The 19,203-nt window shown below is 40.3% G+C and overlaps 1 protein-coding gene across 2 annotated transcripts in view; it reads right to left on the bottom strand.

Moving 5' to 3' along the window:
* Positions 1 to 19,203, bottom strand: part of DNER (delta/notch like EGF repeat containing) — a 293,984-nt gene that overhangs the window by 163,220 nt on the left and 111,561 nt on the right. For both annotated transcript variants that reach the window (XM_075937624.2, XM_075937623.2), the window contains exon 2: positions 2,345 to 2,641. In XM_075937624.2, the coding sequence (XP_075793739.2) occupies positions 2,345 to 2,641 (297 nt within the window). The remainder of the gene's footprint in view (positions 1 to 2,344; positions 2,642 to 19,203) is intronic.

The following is a 19,203-nucleotide window of genomic DNA, read 5'->3' as shown; positions in this document are numbered from 1 at the left end:
GATGTCTGAGCTTTAGAACATAAGATATAAACCACAAGTGAACTGAAGTGCTTGTGAGACTTACTCCTTGCTCCACACCATCAAAAATAACCCAATCATTCAATACATCATTCAACCTTGGCATAAATTTGTCCAGCTCTCTCCTCAAACCAATTAAGTTGTTTGCCCCTCAACTTGTATTGGGAGGTTGTTCCAGAAACTCTCTTCTTCAATTAGAAACCTTCTTCTAATTTCCATACTGAATGTATTCATTGACAGCTTATATCCATTTATTCTTGTACTAGCATTGTTCTTTCACTTAGATTGCTCTTCACTCTCCCTGGTATTTACCCTCTCGTGTTTATACAAACAAATCATATCCTCTTTCAGACTTATTTTGAAAGATTAATTAAGCCAACTTCTTCTAGTCTCCTCTCGTAAGATAGGACCTCCATTTTCCTGATCATCCTAGTAGTTCTTCTTTGCACCTGTTACAGTTTAAATTCATCTTTATTGAACAGTGATCAAAACTGGTTTCCAAACATACTTCAAAACACACCAGGGAGTTAACACTTAGCTCTGGAAAATGTAAACGCTTAAAATAAGATAAATCATGAGCAATATAATTAGTTGATTTTGACTTAATTTGAAAATATCCAAACTGCAATGTACAGCATGCTGACCAATAAGAGATTGGCGGTCACTACTATACCTATGACAGGCATTAAATGTAACTAAGAAGAAAAATGCATATATACATTTTTGATATGTCCACACACAACATTTTCATCTCTAAAGGCATCTCTAAAGGCATCTGAAGGAAAACTATAGCATGTGGTATATGGTACAGTGTATTGTCAAAGTAACTATTACATACATTGCCTAGCTGTAAGTATTGAGCATCTGTATTTATTAGTATTCTCAAAATGTTAAAAAAAACTGCAAGCAAATGGTCTGGTAGCGCTTTATAGCACTGTGGGCTGTGCCCATGAAAGCTCATGATACCATCTACATGTTTTGTTAGTCTATAAAGTGCTACCAGATCATTTGCTTGCTGTTTTTTTTCCTGTAACAGACTAACTCGGCTACCCCCGAAGCCTCAAAATATGAAATATATAATAAAAGGCTACTGGATACTCTGCAGAATTCATTGACTGATCTGAGACTCTTCTCGTCAGTTTCCCTACAGTGTGAAAACAGATCTGGGAAAGAGGCAGATGGTATTTATCATTGCAAAACAACAAACAGCATTTTTGGAACTTCTGGTCCAGATAGGAATCCATAAAATATACATTTCTCTCCCATGTAATAATATCAGAAAGAATATCTACAAATAGGAAAACAACAACTCTAAAACACTTGCAATCACAGACAAGCCTGCTGTGCTCAAAGCAGAGCTACAAAAAGTGAAGATGAAACTTGATGAGACAGCAGAGCTGGAGAGACTAGAAACACACGGTTTTTTGCAGACTTCGTTAATAGTATTGTACATAATTGAGCTATGACTGAAAAGCAGTATGTAAATGTGACCTCGGTAGATTCAACGAATGTGACTTTTTAATAGTGTACATTGTAACCAGTGCCTACTTTCTTACAAAATAAAACTTCCTGGAACGACATGTTCAAATCTGAGTAGGGTGTGCACAGGGTTTATTTTTCTAGAATAATTAACTGCATTTCTTGCCATATATTTTGTTTTTCAAATGAGAGCTTATTAAAAACAGAGATGTTGAATAGCCATGATAAACCTTTGGACTTTTCAAAAGATTATTAAAAAAACCCTTCAAATATATTTGCTGAAGTTTTCTCTCCCATATCCCAGATCCCTACCCATTGTGCACGCATGCTGTGTGCTATTTTTGTCACCAAGTCCGCAATCTTCTACCTCAGAGATGGCTTCACTGCAGTAGTGATATGGGACTATATATCAAAGCAATGTGGGATCCTTTGCTATATAAATGAAAAAGATTACTACTACTGTCAACATCGAAGAAAATCATGCTAAAAAGTAAATGCCTCACCCTTTTGCTTTTCTTAAACTGATTTGAAGTTTGGAATTTCTGGTGTATTAATAAAATGACAGAACTAAATGATATTGTACCATATATATGAAATATTCCCAATATATTTTACCTAAGAAAGCATGCATCTATTTTCAAAAGAGCTAAGATTAAGCCTAAAAACATTTCCAAGTGTTTTACTTGCTGATTTTATGGATTAGCAACTCCGGTCAGGGATTATATCTTCAGTCTTCCTACACATATACCTATGGCCCATAGACAAATGGTAACTAAATACAACAACAAAAATAATAAAGTGACACTGAGAAGCCTTTCAAGTATGACTTTAAACAAAGTGGTCTCACCTCTATTTCATCCCATTTTAAATCAACAACTTTTTGTCCTGCTTTTGGCTGCCAAGTAGGTAATGTCACAGTTGCTCTTGAACGAGGTAAAACAATGTCAGGTTCCAAGGTTGTTGATACTGGCCTGATCTGTCTTGGTGGCAGTGACTCAGCCCATTCAGAGACTGGATGGCTGTGAAATGAGCGTTCACAATTTGTACCTTCATAGCCTTCATTACAAACACAGAGGTAGCCATCACCGTTATTGCTGCAGTTACCATGACGACAAGGGTTGCTGGCACAAGGATCTGAAACAAACTGAGGAAAAAAAAACATATGGGTCAATTATTTCATACAAAAGATTTATTTCTGCAGTTTAGAAATGCCATAAACATGATTTATTTGTCCAATATTTAGTATCCAAAAATATATTTATGGGTCAAAATTAATCCTTTGTGTAAATTATATCATTTCAGAGGATTCAAAAACAGGGATTATTCCCAGGTCCATTATTCCCAGGTCAATTAACACAGGTTCATTGATGACAGGCTTACAAAGGAGTAGTGAATGAAACAGAAGCATCAGCAGTGTTCAAATTAGGTTATTTGCAAGTATGACGGGGTGGGTCCTGGGCTCGCGACAAGCCGCACTGGATCTCCAGCTGAGTGGAAACGACAAAAGGACGGTGTACAGCTGCCTCACCCTTTTAAGTGGGTCACCACCCACATCAGTCTTACTCAGCAACAATAAGCATAGCATGGTAGCCAATCGAAACAGCAGCCCCCCATCAGTCCTACCTCTACCTCAGGAGATGTCAGGAAATTCTCTAGTTACTTCTGATCAGAGCTAGTTTCCTCTCAGGGAGAGCAGGAGGACATCTTCTCCCACCTAGCAGCCAACTAAGCAGGAATCTCCCCTTTTAACCTTACCCTATAAACCCAAGGTCTACTGCCGATCTTACAGGACAGGGATGACCCAGCCCACTGCAGTTCATTAACTTTTCCAGGCAAGTATATAGTTTGTATAACTCATCATAGTAATCCTCATAGAAAGACTTGACAGTATCCTCTCTTGGGGATGTTTTCTAAAAATATCTGCCATTGGTATAATCTGCCACATTCCAAAGGCCATACCAAGGAAACCATCGGTATCTTTATGAAACAAAGATAAACAGAAATTTCTAGCACAAATAGTGTAGCAGCATGAGAAGTAAGGGCTCTGCTCCAACAAAGAGAAAGAAAGACTGCCAATAATCGTGAATGAAAAGATTTAATTTTTAAATTTTAATGTAAATTTAGTGTCAGAAAAAATTACAGGTATCTTCTTTACTATAAAAGTCCATCATGCATGTTTAAAAAAAACTAGTTTAATTAAATCAGGAAATAAGAAAGTATTACATGGAAGGGTGGGGAAGGGTGTTAGAGGAGATTAAAAAAGGAATTCTAGGCTTCTGCTCTCTTGCATCCTGTTAAATATAGAAGAAAATCAAGAAAACAGCAAAATTCTACTACAATTATTGCATAATTATTACAATTATTATTTTTATTTCCAAAATTACTTCCCTACCATAAATATATCATGTTCTCTTTTGAAAAAAATTACTAAAATCAGAACATCTGGTACTAGACCATCTAACTAAAAAGCTAAATGCCACAGCATGTTAGTATCTTGTCAAAATTAGTACTGTACTTACACTTGTGCCAATGTGTCTGAGCAAATGTATCTCAGTATAACTTTTTTGCAGTCTTGCAACAATGTATAAAATTATGAATACATAGTAATTCTAATTCCATCTAAGGATTTTATTAGCACTTTACATATGGGTAAATAAAACCAGTATTTTGTTTTCCTGATTCCACCACAGTCTGCACATCTGTTTCTCTAAATTCAATTTTAGTCATCGTTTCTTCATGATAACCATACATTGCAAAATGTTTTGGAAAATCTCTCGGGAAACCAACAAAGCTTATGGCACAGGATGATAAACAGTTTCAGTCATGGAATTTAATCAACCAGCATACCAGCAACAATTTTTGATTTAAGTTTTAAAACTTACTGAATTTTTTTTAAGTAGAAACTGGGCAGAACTTGAAATCTCTACAATGGGTCAAACTGGGAACACAACTTTTGGAATTCCCAAACCTGGAGATCTGGATCTGAATCTGTTCCTTCCCAAACTTCAGGGTGTTCAGAATCCACTTGTTACAGAACAGATTCATGCCGAGAACTAAAATCCAGATCTAGATTTGGGGAATCCTTTTAACTCCATCTCTGGCAGAGAGATTCCCCAAGGTACTTGGCCTTGGTTAGCCTTGAAAGGCATTTTGAACTGACAGATTACTACAACTGTCAGTTTGAATCACAGACTGAAATTCCTTTGTATAGATATGCTTACTTGCTTTAAGCTGTAAATAACTCTTACTTCTGTTTCCTACTTAATACACACGTAGTTAATTACAGGACCGGATACAAGCTACAAGCCTATGGTGTGATATTTAAGGTACAAATTGGTGAAGAGTAAGTGACTGGTTTCTTGAATATTAGGTGATCTTTGGTGCAAGTAACCATTTCTCATATAGGCCAGCTTGCCTGAGTGCAAAATAGACTGGAGTGTCCAAAGGGACTATCTGTGACTAGGGATGTGACCAACTAGTTGACCCCCACCGCTGACACCAGGCTCCCCATGGCATTTCATAGTGGCAGTGCCACATAGAGCCCGGTGTCAGCCTATCCGGCGTTGCCTCTTTGGAATGCCATGGGGAGCACAGGGCCAGTGGGGGACTGCTTGGGTCCCCCTCTGGCCCCGTGCTCCCTGCAGTGCTTTCACCTTTGAAGCGTAGCAACAGCCCTAGTGTTGTTGCTACACTTCAAAGTCAGAGGCACCCTTATCAACTAATTGAATAATCGATGCAAACTGCATTGACTATTCGATTACCCAAATAATCTAAATTTAACATACCTATTTGTGACTCCATTATAATACTACTGTAGTATTTTGGGAATTCACAATTGTACTTAGTTTGGTGAAATCTATTTATAGTGCATACAACCAGTTTGAGACATCTGTCCTGCTTTTTGACAGCCTGCCCTTAGGTTGGCTCTCTTGGTTGTGAGCCACTCCCAACAGCATGACAAACTCCTTCAATGTTGGAGGTGTTCTTAGTTCCAAGGAAGACCCAAATTTTAGTGGGAGACTCTGCCATTGCTGAGCTTCTTGTAGATCTTTATCAAGACCCTGGTCAGGTTTATCCTTTCTGGAAGTATCATTTCTACTCCCATCCACAGGGGAAAGAAACAGCACAGCAATCAAAGGATCCCAACTCTCTAAACTTAGCTCGGCTCAGGAAATAAAAGGAGCAGCAGTGCACAGACTTAGGGGACATATACATCGATAGGAGATATGAGTTTTCACCATGTGGTTCCAAAAATGTCCCTATTTCTCTTCATGCTCTGATACGAATGTCATGGACAAGAACAGAACTTATAATTTCTGCTATTGAAGAAGTGGAGCAAAAGTACATGAAATCAACTCTTTGAAATAAACAACAATGCAAAATGCCTCTGGTGTTGTGTCAGACAAAGGATTGATAAATTCAATCACAAACACATTCTTGTTAACAAGAGACTGCATGTTTTTGCACTGATTCCAGTGGTCATCAAAGTTGTGAGAAGGCAAATCTTTGGTCATAATGGTTGCTCTGGTGTGGGCTTGCCATTATATTGGTGCTCTACTGTGCTGAATCTCTCATGGGAATACTCCTATTCTTTATCGGTATTGTCAGGCCTCCTGATGAAATAAAATGATTTTGATTCTATTTCCCAATGCAGAACCAATTGGGTTCTATTTCCCCTTGGAGCCTGGACTATGGGATGCTGACTAACTCCTCCCTAGACTGTTCTGCAGAAGTCCAAAAAATCTTATAGATTTGGAAGTCTGAAATATTATCCTCAGAATTGGGAGATGTTTTCCCTAAGGGTAGTAGAAAGCAATCTGGCTCTGTGTTCTGTTTCTATATAATCTATTTTGGACTGTTTGCAGTACATAAAGTCTTTCCAGCTTTGTCAACAGCCAATGTGCATCTTTCTGCCACCTCAGCATCTCATCCAGTTGACAATGCCACTGTGTTCTGGTCAATTCATAGAATCATAGAATAATAGGACTGGAAGGGACCTCGAGAGGTCATCGAGTCCAGCCCCCCGCCCTCAAGGCAGGACCAAGTTCTGTCTATACCATCCCTGACAGATGTCTATCTAACCTGTTCTTAAATATCTCCAGAGAGGGAGATTCCACCACCTCCCTTGGCAATTTATTCCAATATTTGACCACCCTGACAGTTAGGAATTTTTTCCTAATGTCCAATCTAAACCTCCCTTGCTGCACTTTAAGCCCATTACTCCTTGTCCTGTCCTCAGTAACCAAGAGGAACAAATTTTCTCCTTCCTCCTTGTGACACCCTTTTAGATATTTGAAAACCGCTATCATGTCCCCCCTTAATCTTCCTTTTTCCAAACTAAACAAGCCCAGTTCATGAAGCCTGGCTTCATAGGTCATGTTCTCTAACCTTTAATCATTCTTGTCACTCTTCTCTGTACCCTTTCCAATTTCTCCACATCTTTCTTGAAATGTGGCGCCCAGAACTGGACACAGTACTCCAGCTGAGGCCTAACTAGTGCAGAGTAGAGGGGCAGAATGACTTCACGAGTTTTGCTTACAACACACCTGTTGATACAACCTAGAATCATATTTGCTTTTTTTGCAACAGCATCACACTGTTGACTCATATTCAACTTGTGGTCCACTATGACCCCTAGATCCCTTTCCGCCATGCTCCTTCCTAGACAGTCGCTTCCCTTCAGTGATCCATGAGTTTCTCCCAATATGTGATCTCAACCTGGCAAAGGCCATGAATGTGCCCTTTGAGTACTGAAACTTCATTCACATGAGGGAAAATGTGACCCCAATGGAGACTGCTTTCTAGAAAGTTTTTGAAGTACAGTGACACCGATGTTATTAATTACCAAATTTTTGTAAACTATTTTGAAATATGGAATGTATTATACACATAGTAAGAATTTTTTTATTGCATCCTGCATGAAGGCTGGAAAATCCTGGCTGGCAGTCAGCAGGAAACCCACAAATGATTGTTTCTCTAACTGCCATATGGGGTTACATTTTGACTTCTACGGTAAACTGAAGCAATGAAACTCTGCATGCTTTAAACTAATTTAGGTGGGGTTCGCAGCTGTTAGAAAGCATGGAAAGATTTCTATAAAGTTACATCAAACTCAATCTCCAGGGGGTTTATGCCCTTTTTTACTATCCTATTACTTGTTTTTCTACAGAAAACTCTTCCTGTTCACTACTTGTTTTTCCCTTTGATATTTTCATACCCTCTGCTCCTTGTTTCCTTCTCCCCTCCCCCTCCATTCTCCACTATTTATTTTGGATCTGCACATCCTAAGCTCAAAACTCCGATCATCTGAAGAAGTGGGCTGTGCCCACGAAAGCTCATGATACCATCTACATGTTTTGTTAGTCTATAAAGTGCTACCTGACCATTTGTTGTTTTTTAAATTTATCACTTATTTATAGTAATTCTAATACGGTTGCAAAATTGTGTTGGATTTTTGTTCAACTTATTTTACTTTTCAGAAGTGGGAAGGCAGCAACCTATTATTCCTTTTATTTATGATCATTTGTGCCTTTCTTTTCTTTCTTACCACAGATCCAAGATAAATCATATCCCAACCTCCAATGATTTGACAGTAACATTACATTTTACTCCTCAGCATTCCCTTTAGAATAGACCAGGATGATTTTACAGTAAAGAATTTCATACCTGTGTACTTTTTCTAGCACTGAGACTCCAATATCATTCATGTGAGAAGCAACAGCAGAGTGACAGTAACAGAAATAAACTGTTTTTCTAGGAATTGCGGGAAATAAATAAGCATCTCAGCCCACTCAAAGCAGATCTGTTCAGTTAGCTCACTAACCCACCATGAAGGTTAGTTCTAATCAAATTTCTGTATTATTTAAAGCACTTATTGTGTACATTATGCCTGTGTAAGGAGATACCCTGGAAAAGGAACCTCAGTGTATTTTCATTTAATCACACACTTCAGCTTGGATATCTGATTCCACCTAATCGCAGATCTTCTAATATAATTTCCTAATGTCGTTGCTATGTTAATGGAAAAATGCTTTATGTACCAAAATGGGATATAATGACCTTGCTAAGCTGATTACTAATATAAGAATACGGATATTTATATTAACTGGGGAATTAATTGGCAACTTTAAGAAGCTTGTCACCAGAAGAGCAGGAATATCCCTTCAAAGTTGTTTAGAAAGGACAGCTTTTTGAACAACTATTCCAGTCTGAAGATTCTCTCTAAGAATTATTTAATTTTAAAAGACTATTTTAAGAACTGAAAACAAGAATGTTTATACTTTTTGAAATCAGAATTTCAAATCCTATTGAATTTGATGAAATAGCTTAGAAAATGGACTAAATTAAGAAAGAGAACTCTAAAGATGAACTGACACTTAGCTGCCACAAAAGACCTGAAAGGGGACTCTAAGTAAGCTTCTAAAATTGTCTCCTTCGTCAATAGAAGTGGCCCAGTAAAATACAACTACCTCATGTACCTTTTTCTTATTACAATACACTGTCACTAGTCATGGTTTGCTTATATCATTACATATATATTCCCAACATGCACTACAAAATAAGAATAGTGATAGAAATGTAGCCGTGTTAGTCTGGGGTAGTTGAAGCAAAATGCAGGACAATGTAGCACTTTAAAGACTAACAAGATGGTTTATTAGATGATGAGCTTTCGTGGGCCAGACCCACTTCCTCAGATCAAATAGTGGAAGAAAGTAGTCCTTTCTAAACAACTTTGAAGGGATATTCCTGCTCTTCTGGTGACAAGCTTCTTAAAGTTGCCAATTAATTCCCCAGTTAATATAAATATCCGTATTCTTATATTAGTAATCAGCTTAGCAAGGTCATTATATCCCATTTTGGTACATAAAGCATTTGGTATATCCTTTGGTATATATGGTTGTGACTACTTTCTTCCACTATTTGATCTGAGGAAGTGGGTCTGGCCCACGAAAGCTCATCATCTAATAAACCATCTTGTTAGTCTTTAAAGTGCTACATTGTCCTGCATTTTGCTACAAAATAAGAAAATACTCCAGCTTGGAATTTTCCTAGATTAGATTTCAATACATTTGCAATTTGTCAGCCCCATGGGAGAGATACAAGTAAACTGAATACTAAAAATATCCTGTTTTGTTATATAAATCATAGCCTAATAAACAACAAGCATTAGGGTTCTAAAAAGAAAACAGGAATAACAAATAAAATAAAATCCAAAATATCTGACACTTCAATAACATTAATAGTGCAAGTTGTACCTCCCTTAACCAGGAGTCTCTGGTCCAGCAACATCCATGTACTAGCAGGACCACAAATGTTCCTAGACCACAGAGACCAGTGACAGGGAGGTCTGTTGGCAGAGCTGGGAGTGCGGCAGTGGGGGCTGGCAATTTGACTGGGAGCCCTGTGGCAGGGGAAGTGGACGGCACAGCAGGGAACTCAGGTGCCACACCTGTCCTGGTAGCCAGGGAGCTCTGGCAACAGGGGCTAAGACTGGAGTCCGGGGGCAACAGGGCCAGGCACAGGACAGAAGAGCAGGCAACGCTCATCGGGCATGGGTTTTGGGGCTGTTGGCAGAGGATTTCCCCCTGGTCCAACAAATCCCCTCATTCAGTACTGGTCAGGACCTGAGGGTGCCAGACCAGGGTGGTCCAACCTGTATATAGTAGCTTAGTAACCAGTAAAGAAGCGTAGATGTGATCATCAGAAAGGATATCAAATTATATAAATAAATAATGACCATGAAGTCTTAATTTAACGAGTGTGCTTACATTCAGCATCTTAATGTCAGGTATGATGTGCTATACAGTTAAATGGCTATTAACATGTTTGCTTGCTCATTCTATTGAACAAAGAAACACGAACTAGCTATACTTGTGCAAATGTTACCCTACTTTAACATTGTGGGAAAAAAATCCAAATCTGTATTTTAAAATTGCTAGTTATGGAGATGGAGTAGATGCATCCAGATGCTTAAAGCAGCAAAAACCCTCTATATAAATAACTTTTCAATATAAAAAGAAATCAAGAATTTCAAATGCATTATCTCAGCATTTTACATGGATAGATACAAGTACTGGATCCCCTTGAGAACTCCATCACTTTTCCATTAGGACAAAGCTCTAGCATCATGAGAAACTGTACTTTAAGAATGTCACATTTTCAGGATATATGGCCATTTCTACATTCCAATTTAATATTTCATAAAGTAACTGAAGTTGGTGAGACATTTGGAATGTTAAAGTAGGTTTTGGTGGAGATGGAGTGGGGCAGAGATCAGATGAAGTAGTCAAAATTCATGACAAATTCACTTATCACAGGGCTCAATTTACATGTGTGTGTGTGCGCATTAGGGATGGAATAGTGTAGTTGATTAAACAATTAACTGATAAGCAAAAAGCTTATTGGATAATACTATCGACTGCACCCATTCTTTCCCCCTCTCCCCTGCTAGTAAATTTTTTAGAGGGCTGGCCAGGAGGAAGCCAAGCTCAGTCCCAGCTCACACTGGGTCCCAGGAGCTGCTTGCCTGCCCAGTTCCTAAAATACTTTCAATGCAGAGCCACAAGAGGGGTAGCTCCCAGACCCGACGTGAGCCAGGACTGAGCCAGGCTGCCTGCCCACCTACAGAGCTGCAGTGAGGGTAGTTCCTGGAACCTGGCACTGGCCAGGACTGAGTGTTTGCAGTGCTAGCGCTTATCAATTTTTTTCTCCACTGAAGATCATCTCAACTGAAGAAGTGGGTTTTTCCCACAAAAGCTCATGATACAGGACTACTAGTTTTCAAAATTACAGACTTACACAGCTAACCCTCTGAGACTTATATCTCACATATGAGTCAGTAATACATTAGATGGAAGGATGAGACCCCCTGACTCTCCATTACAATGTGCACCACAGAGTTAATCAATGCAAGCTCTGCATACACAGCATGCAACAGAGGACTGTACTACACATAAAAATATACCATTTGAATCACAGAAGAAAAAGTTGAACTTCAGAACATGGCTTTGTTTTGCAAGACAACATTGCTCAAAGTATTTTTAAATCTACAGTTAGCTAGAATCATTAACTCTGGTGTGACTGATGATGAACAGACAGGCATTTGCTCCCCTCCTTCCTGTCAAATTAAAATAAAAGCAGTAGTTCTCTGTGATTTGCTCCTAGATCATTATCAAACAAAATTTTTCTTACATATGAAATTCCTGAGAGTAAAAATTAGCAGTCTGGAGCAAAGCCTTCATCCAGTTGTGTTTTATAGTTTCTCAGTTAATTTTTTAAAATTCAATTTGTGTCCAGTGTCAGGAATCAATGCAGTTTAAAGGTACCTCCTAATTGCTTCTCATTTTAGGGTACTGAAGATTTAAAAAAAAAAAAAAAAACCTCAAAATTTGGGAAAACGAACAAAGCTCTGTCAAGAAGTCTTTATAAATAATGCTTCATGTTCCATGTGCCTGGAATAGCTCTGATTTGAGTCTCAAAGGAGCAATATGACCTCCCTTCCATCAGAGATTGAGACCAGTCCATCCATTCATCCCCTCATAATTTTAAGACATCATTTACTTTTTAAAGACCATCTTTGATAAATCAATCAGTATGTAATACTATCCTGGTTTAATTTAATCTTTCTAGACACATTCAAAATGTTTGCTTTGTTATTGACATGCCTAAAACAGAGACCATAAAATAATTTCAGATGATCACAAAGGAGAAAATGTATTTTCTTTAGATCCATTTACTGGTTTAGTACATTGTACTTGAAAACTAATTTGTAGTGTTTTGTCATGCACTGCATTTCAAATTAACTTCAATGATGAATCAGACTATTCTATTAATCTCAGCTCCTTTTTATTTCTTAATATTATATAGAGCAATAATGTTTCTACTACTGGGGGAATCCTGCACCAAATAATACAATTCTGCAAAAAATATTTTAAAATTTTACAAAATTCTTTATATTGTTATTTTGACAAATAAAATATGATTAGCCCAGTTTCACCTATTTTGGTAATTTATTTCAAAATACCTGTCAGCAAGTATGTCAGTAACAATACAGACAACAAACGATTTCCCCAAGAGCAGAGAGTTAAAGAAATTCCTATGACAACCCATTTCCTATTTCTCTGTTATGCTCTTGTTTGGTACCTCAGTCTGGATGTGTCATGCGTTTCAGCTGCGCACACCTTGGGGGAAAACTGCTCCTCTAGCCTTTTAACTGATTCTCATTTTTTACTCTGCCCCCCACCCCCATCTTAGGATTGCCATAATTTAAGTTCCTATATAGAAGTTCCTGCCAGGAGGAAGAGAAGGGAGAGGCATGAAGGATGGGGGAAATGTACAGCTGAGAGATACTGGATGGATATTTCTATTGGGAAGGGATATTTGAGGATTGGAGAGGGGGATCCCCACTGCCCCCAAACCCCTGCTGCAGGCTCTACTCCACACAGTCTCATTAGTCGTACCTGGCAGAGATGACTCATATCTACTGATCGTGGGAGGTGCCATTTAAAGGTTTGAGCACCCCCAGAACAGTTTAAGTCAGGCCAGCAAACCTTTCTTTACCTTCAGTCACTCCTCCTGCAAAACGGAAGCCCCTCCCTGCTGCTCCCATCTGTTGCTCCTACCTCTCCCCATAAGATGCTTCTTGCTTGACTCCAGTACCTGTCATGCAGACAGGTGGCTTGGTCACACCATGTGACCAAGTGGGGCTGGCAAACTTGGGAACTGCAGCTCACCCACACACCCCGCAGAGGTGCACTACAAGCTTGGGAGCTGCACTCTGCCAGGCCAGTTCTGCAGAAAAAAAATGAAATTCCACACAAGTCATTAATTCTACACAAATTCTTCATTGTGCAGTGGTGCAGAATTCTCTCAGGAGTACATTTCACACTCTGTGAGCCTCACGTACTATTCCATAAACAAATTTTTTTTTAAAAGGCTTAAAGGTTAGCTAGGCATGACACTTCTCGCATCCAGCACAAACTATAAACAATAAGAACATATCAAGTTATGGGCCTTCTCTTAAATATCCCCTTAAGACGAGACAGCAAGTTTCTCAAAGTGCTCAAAGTGACAAATTCTGCTTCCTCACAAGTAACTTGCTTTCATTTCCAAATGATAAGCAATCACAAAACATTTATCTCCCTCACAGTACAAGGAAAAAATTAATTACAACCCAGTGCTGCCCACACAGGCACATGAAACACCTTGTATGTAATCTGTACACATATATAAACCCTGGATATTTGTTAATGCTACTGCAATTCCAATGTAGTACAGGTTGAACCGCTCTAGTCTGGAACCCTAGGGACCTGGCGGGTTCTGAGAGAGTTTTCTGGAACATGGGAGGTCAATATTGTCTAGCAGCATTACCAACACTTTAACTGCTTACTTTGCTTGTGGAGGACATTTAGGGGTAAATCAGAGCTAAATAACACAGAACCCTGAGAGCTAGGACTGGTAGCTGTAAAACTTTATGGGACTGCAGGAACCTTGGCCACACCCACGAAAAATGGACATCCAGGTAACTAAAATCATTCTGGATGACAGATGTTTCTGAGAGAGTTCTGGAATAGAGAGGTTCAACCTATATGAAGGAGATTAGTTGCATGTAGCAATGAGAACTATGTAATCTCACTATTCTAGTGACGCAGAAATGCACAAAAACAAATCATGTTTTTCTTCTATCAAACTATTGGTCAGTGCCTCATATAAAAAGTAAGCTTCTTAGCAAAATAATTTATTAAAATCTCATCAGGCCTATTTTGAGATCTACTATGCCAATTTTATGAGCTTTAATGGGTTAGCAGGAGGTCCTATAACAGGGGTGGGCAATAATTTTTAATGGGGGGGCTACTCCAAAATTTTGGTAAGTGGTCAAGGGCCACACTTCTGTGGAAGGGACATGGGGCTGGGCTGGTGAGTGGGGTGAAAAAGGGAGCTTGGGGTAGCGGACTGGGGTGCAGGAGGAAATGTGGGGTCTGAGAGCAAGTCTGGGTGAAGGAGGGAGTTATGATCGGGGCAGTGGTTTGGAGTGCAGGATTCAGGATGGGTTATGGGTGTAAGAGAGGACTCTGGCCTGGGGAGGAGTGTCAGAGAGAGTGGGAGGGAGTTGTGACCTGAAGAAGAGGGGAAACGGGGTGCAGAGAGTTTGGGTGGTGACGTGGGGCAGGGAAATGGGGTGCAGGGTTAGGGAAGGGTATGGGTGCAGGAGAGGATTCTGGCCTGGAGGAGGGGTATAGGAAAGAATGCAGAGTCTGGGAGATAGTTATGACCTGGAGGAGGTAGGAAGATGGGATCCAGAGGATTTGGGTGGTAGCTGAGGACAGGTAGTTGGGGGGGGGGGGGGAAGAGGAGGTGGGGTGCCAGAGACAGGCTGTGTCTGGGATGCGCTTACCTAGGCAGCTCCCAGCCGGCAGCTCTGCAGGAATCTGAGACAGTCTCCCTGCCTGTCTGCTGCACTGACTGCTCCGCATGGCTCTGCTCCAGCACAATGAGGGAGTGGAGAGTGAGCTTTCAGCTAAATTTCTCAGCTACTATTGGCCGGAAACTAGCCAATGGGAGCTGAAGGATTTTGCTAGGGGGCAGAGACAGTGAACAAAGCTATTGCCTCCAAGCCCAGACTGCATAGCAATTAGAAGCCTGCTGCTTCTTCTGTGTAGTAAGGGTGCTGGCGAGGCGGCCATGGCCTGGATCCAGTGCCTTGGAGGGCCGAATCCGGCCCACTAGCCACCTCTTGCCCACCCCATCTGTCACGGGGCAGACTCACTGTCATTGTGTCTCCTGCCGGTAGCACTGGGAATTAGCTTCTCACCAAGGCCCTTCCCTCTGGCTGGTGTCTCTCCATGTCATCACTCCATGTTCCAGTTCCAGTTCCAGACCCGCGTTGCTCCCGGACTATGGCGTCCACCTTGCGTCAGTGACCCACTTCCAGTCTTCATCTAGTCCCTGCCACAGGAGTAAACTGCAGTCTGCAATGACCACTCAGCGGCAAGGGGATGTGAACCTGCTGCCTTTTACTATCATGGCTGCAGCCATAGAACTCTCAGGCTTTGCTTCAGGCCCTCTACCTGCCTTTCCCCAGCACTGCCCAGTCTCAGGAAGCCTCTGGCTTTAACAAGTTCAGGGCCCAATTCCGGGGGTGGGGCCCTGCGCATGCGCTGCACGCCTGGGGGGGGAAGGGGGACAGTGTGCATGCGCTGCACACCCGGGAGCGGGGCCTCCTTAGGCGCGGGGCCCCATTCCGGGGAATCGGCCAAATCAGCCTAAAGCTGGCCCTGCGGCCAGGTCCCTCCTGCTCCACAGCCAGAGCAAGTGTCTGTCTCACTTCCCGCTTCTTGGAGCCCTTATTTGTACAGCCCCTAAGTGGGCCCTAATTGGTAGTATCTGCCTCAGCTGTGGGCTTTGATCTCGGCTCTCTCCCAAGGGCTGGGTTTTACCGTTAAAGGGCCAGTGCAGGGCAGAAGCCCCCTCACAGAGTTCTATAACATCCTTCCAACCAGTGGTTGTCTGAGTATGGAATTATTTTTTCTTTATTTTAAATTAGTGGATTGAATGTCCTTGACTTCTCAGTTACTTAACTTAGCAATTCATCTCTCTTCCAGACAGCGCACTATAATATCAAGAAACCTCAAAACAGGCAAAGTAGAAATTACAATACTTCTGCATCTCTCAAAATATTTCTTCTTGGGTTCAGGGTTAAAAGGCCGACAGTTTTTCTGCTGGACAAAGAGTTAACCTTATTTTGCAATTCCAAAATGTCAGGTAAAGACAAAGAACGTTTTGTTTGTTTGGGCTGCTTTTGATATTACTGCAGTTACTTTACTCTCCCTCCAGCTTTGGGGCAATAATTTTATCGATCTTTGGAGAGAGCTTCTCGACCAAAAGGAATAAGTAGATAACAGATTTTAGGGCATTCGCCTTGACAAAACTTTGGAAAGCCTGAAAATAAAATAAAACGCATAAATCCCCAAAATGAGATCTAACTGGTGAGAGAATTTAATTAATAATAATGTGTTGGTTGTCATTATTAAAATAGTTTGAAGTTCACATCATAGCCTAAAACAAAGTTATGCAATGAAAAGGCAGGAGGGGCAGCTAGTCTGACATCTACCAGTCATTGATGAATTAAATAAACAAGCATATTTATTGCCTCTACTAAAGTTAGCCTACCTACCTGTGAAATTCCAATAATCTTAGAAAAATAAAAAAAAAATAGATGCAACGTGCTATTTAATTATCTGCTTCTGTATCTTCTAGTGACCATCTGACTGCTACGTTTTCATAATCTATTCATAGTATATTGGTATAGTCAGCAGTTGCAGTACATGACAAAGCAGAGCTAAAAATTGCAAGATTTATTTCAGCCAATTAGTATTTCACATGTCTACACAGCTATAATTTTCAATATATTTTTCCACTATAAAATCTTAACACAGATGCACACCAAGGTCACCTTGATATTGCAATTACAGTTACTCCATAGCAGGTAGAACATTAATACAGCTACCATATAAATACTGAATCTTTTAAAAATCACATTCAGGTACGCAGACTGGATTCTCTGTATGCTAGTCAATTCATTTTTAAGATTTTATTTTAGTGTGCATCCAGTGATGTGGAATGCTGCCATTTATCCTACATTAGACAGACATTTAAACAGAAACTTTGTGGTAACACAAATCTGTTGCCTTTTTATACATACCCCAGTTCATCATCTTTTTGGAGTTTTCTATTTGTTCTACATAGAGGCAACAGAGCTTTTAAAATTAAGAAAAAACTAAAAAGGAGAAAAGCCTACAAAGGCAACTGTAAATGATTTGCTGCATGCTATGGAAAACTGCCCTCCAGCAGAGACAAGTTTAGCACAATCCTATTAGATGATTCACAGCAAAGCTACCTTTTGGCTCACTTTGTACTGTAGAAATGTGGCCTACTACCCGGATCAACATGAAGCTAGTTTGTCTCTTGGCTGTAGTAACATACCTCACACACACAGCAAGTCTAGCCATCAAAAGAGATTTTCTAAATTGCTTATGCACACTCTATTTAATGTCTGCCAAATTGTATGGCAGACAACAGCTGCCACCAAAATTTCAATTATTCTTATTTAGCATTTGTTTCCATCAGCAGCACCCACAATGTGGGAGGCACTTTACAAATGTAAAGGTGGCACCTTCCCTACTTGGAAGGGAGACAGTTTAAAAAAAGAGAGAGACAAACAGACAAAGGATTGGAAAAAGGGCTAGCTAGAGAGTGCCCACATTAGGTACTGCATACCAAACAAATACAATTTGATTTATTATTTTTATAAAATACACAGATCAAACCAAATACCTCAACCCAATCATAAAGAGCCAGTGGCTTTCTTGAAGCTTCATAGAATAAGGGGATTCTAGGAAAGATATGAATAATCAAACAGATGGCAGTGTCCTTACAAACCAGATGGGGAAGGGAATTCCATGAGCTGTGTGATGAAGACAGCTATGCTTGTGCTGAAGCAAATGAGACATCAAGGTTAAACCACTGGTAAAGCAAAGTACTCCACACATTTTGGGTTTTGCTGTGAGCAATGAATTAAAAAACTGATGATTCCTGAAAATTGTAAAAAGAATATTACTATAAACTTAACTATTGCCTTAAATGTCAACTGTTTTTAAAAAGTGTAAGATGACTCGCTGGAACTAGTAAGGTTTTTCCTATGAGCTAAAGTGTTACTGCATAGTTGATGCTCATAAATTTCATGAACAACAAATAGAAACAAAATTAAATCTTCCACATATCAGTGGTGGTAAAGGCTATCTACAGGTGTGATCGCCTGAAGAAATGTCTCAGCTATGTTCCTGGTATTATACAAACTTACACTAATTCCAACCTTCATACAGGGAAATATTGAATTATATTTTAAGGGACATAGGAGGAGCATCCCCTGGTGCTGCCACTGCTGCTCGACCCCTGGTTGTGGGGCTTGGCAAAGGAAACTTTTCCTTTATTATACCCCATGCAGGTTCTGGGACAGCTGAGGAGTCAGCATATACTATTCAACTTCCCAAATTCATCGGTAATCTCCCTGGACTCTGGCCACAGAGCGGGGAAGAAGGGGCACAGGCAGAAGGGGAGAGCTAAGGACTAGCCTCTCTGAAGAGGAGCTTTACCTGCCATTTATGCTATTAGACTAGTAAACATTAACATAAACCAGGAAATGAAAGAAAAGCAGGACAGAGAAGAGACACAAAAATTCCAAGTTGTACACACAAGAATTTTTGTTTCCACCTTCTCTCCTGTTTTTAGCACCTCTCGTCTTTCTTAAATAAAACTAACTTTTCTTTTATGGTAAGTGCTCACAAGTACTAATGGATTTGTAGAACTATTAAACTGAGATACATGATCTGGGATCTCTGCGAATAGCTAATGCCAAGGGCAGCAGTGGAAAAATTTAAGGGGGCTCAGGACTGAAGCGCACCTAATATTAACCTGTAATGAAAGAGCTGGCCCAGCCCAAAGGAGAATGTTTGCATGGCTGAAAGACAGTGGTGTTGGAGCAGGCCTGGGCAAAACACCCTCTGTGGGCTGCCAAGCCACCAGATCCGGTTCTCAGATGCAGCAGGGAGTCTCAGGCAGTCTCCCCTGCTTGCCCCAGCCCTGCACGCCACTCAGAAAAGCGGCTTCTCAGCTGTTTGTGTTCCACAAACTGTGAGCCCAAAGGGGAGG

This window comes from Pelodiscus sinensis, chromosome 10, assembly GCF_052426305.1.
Source record: "Pelodiscus sinensis isolate ZL-2025 chromosome 10, ASM5242630v1, whole genome shotgun sequence".
Lineage (NCBI taxonomy): Eukaryota > Metazoa > Chordata > Testudines > Trionychidae > Pelodiscus > Pelodiscus sinensis.
The sequence above is the reverse complement of the archived record's forward strand: the minus strand, read 5'-3'. Positions and strand labels throughout refer to the sequence as shown.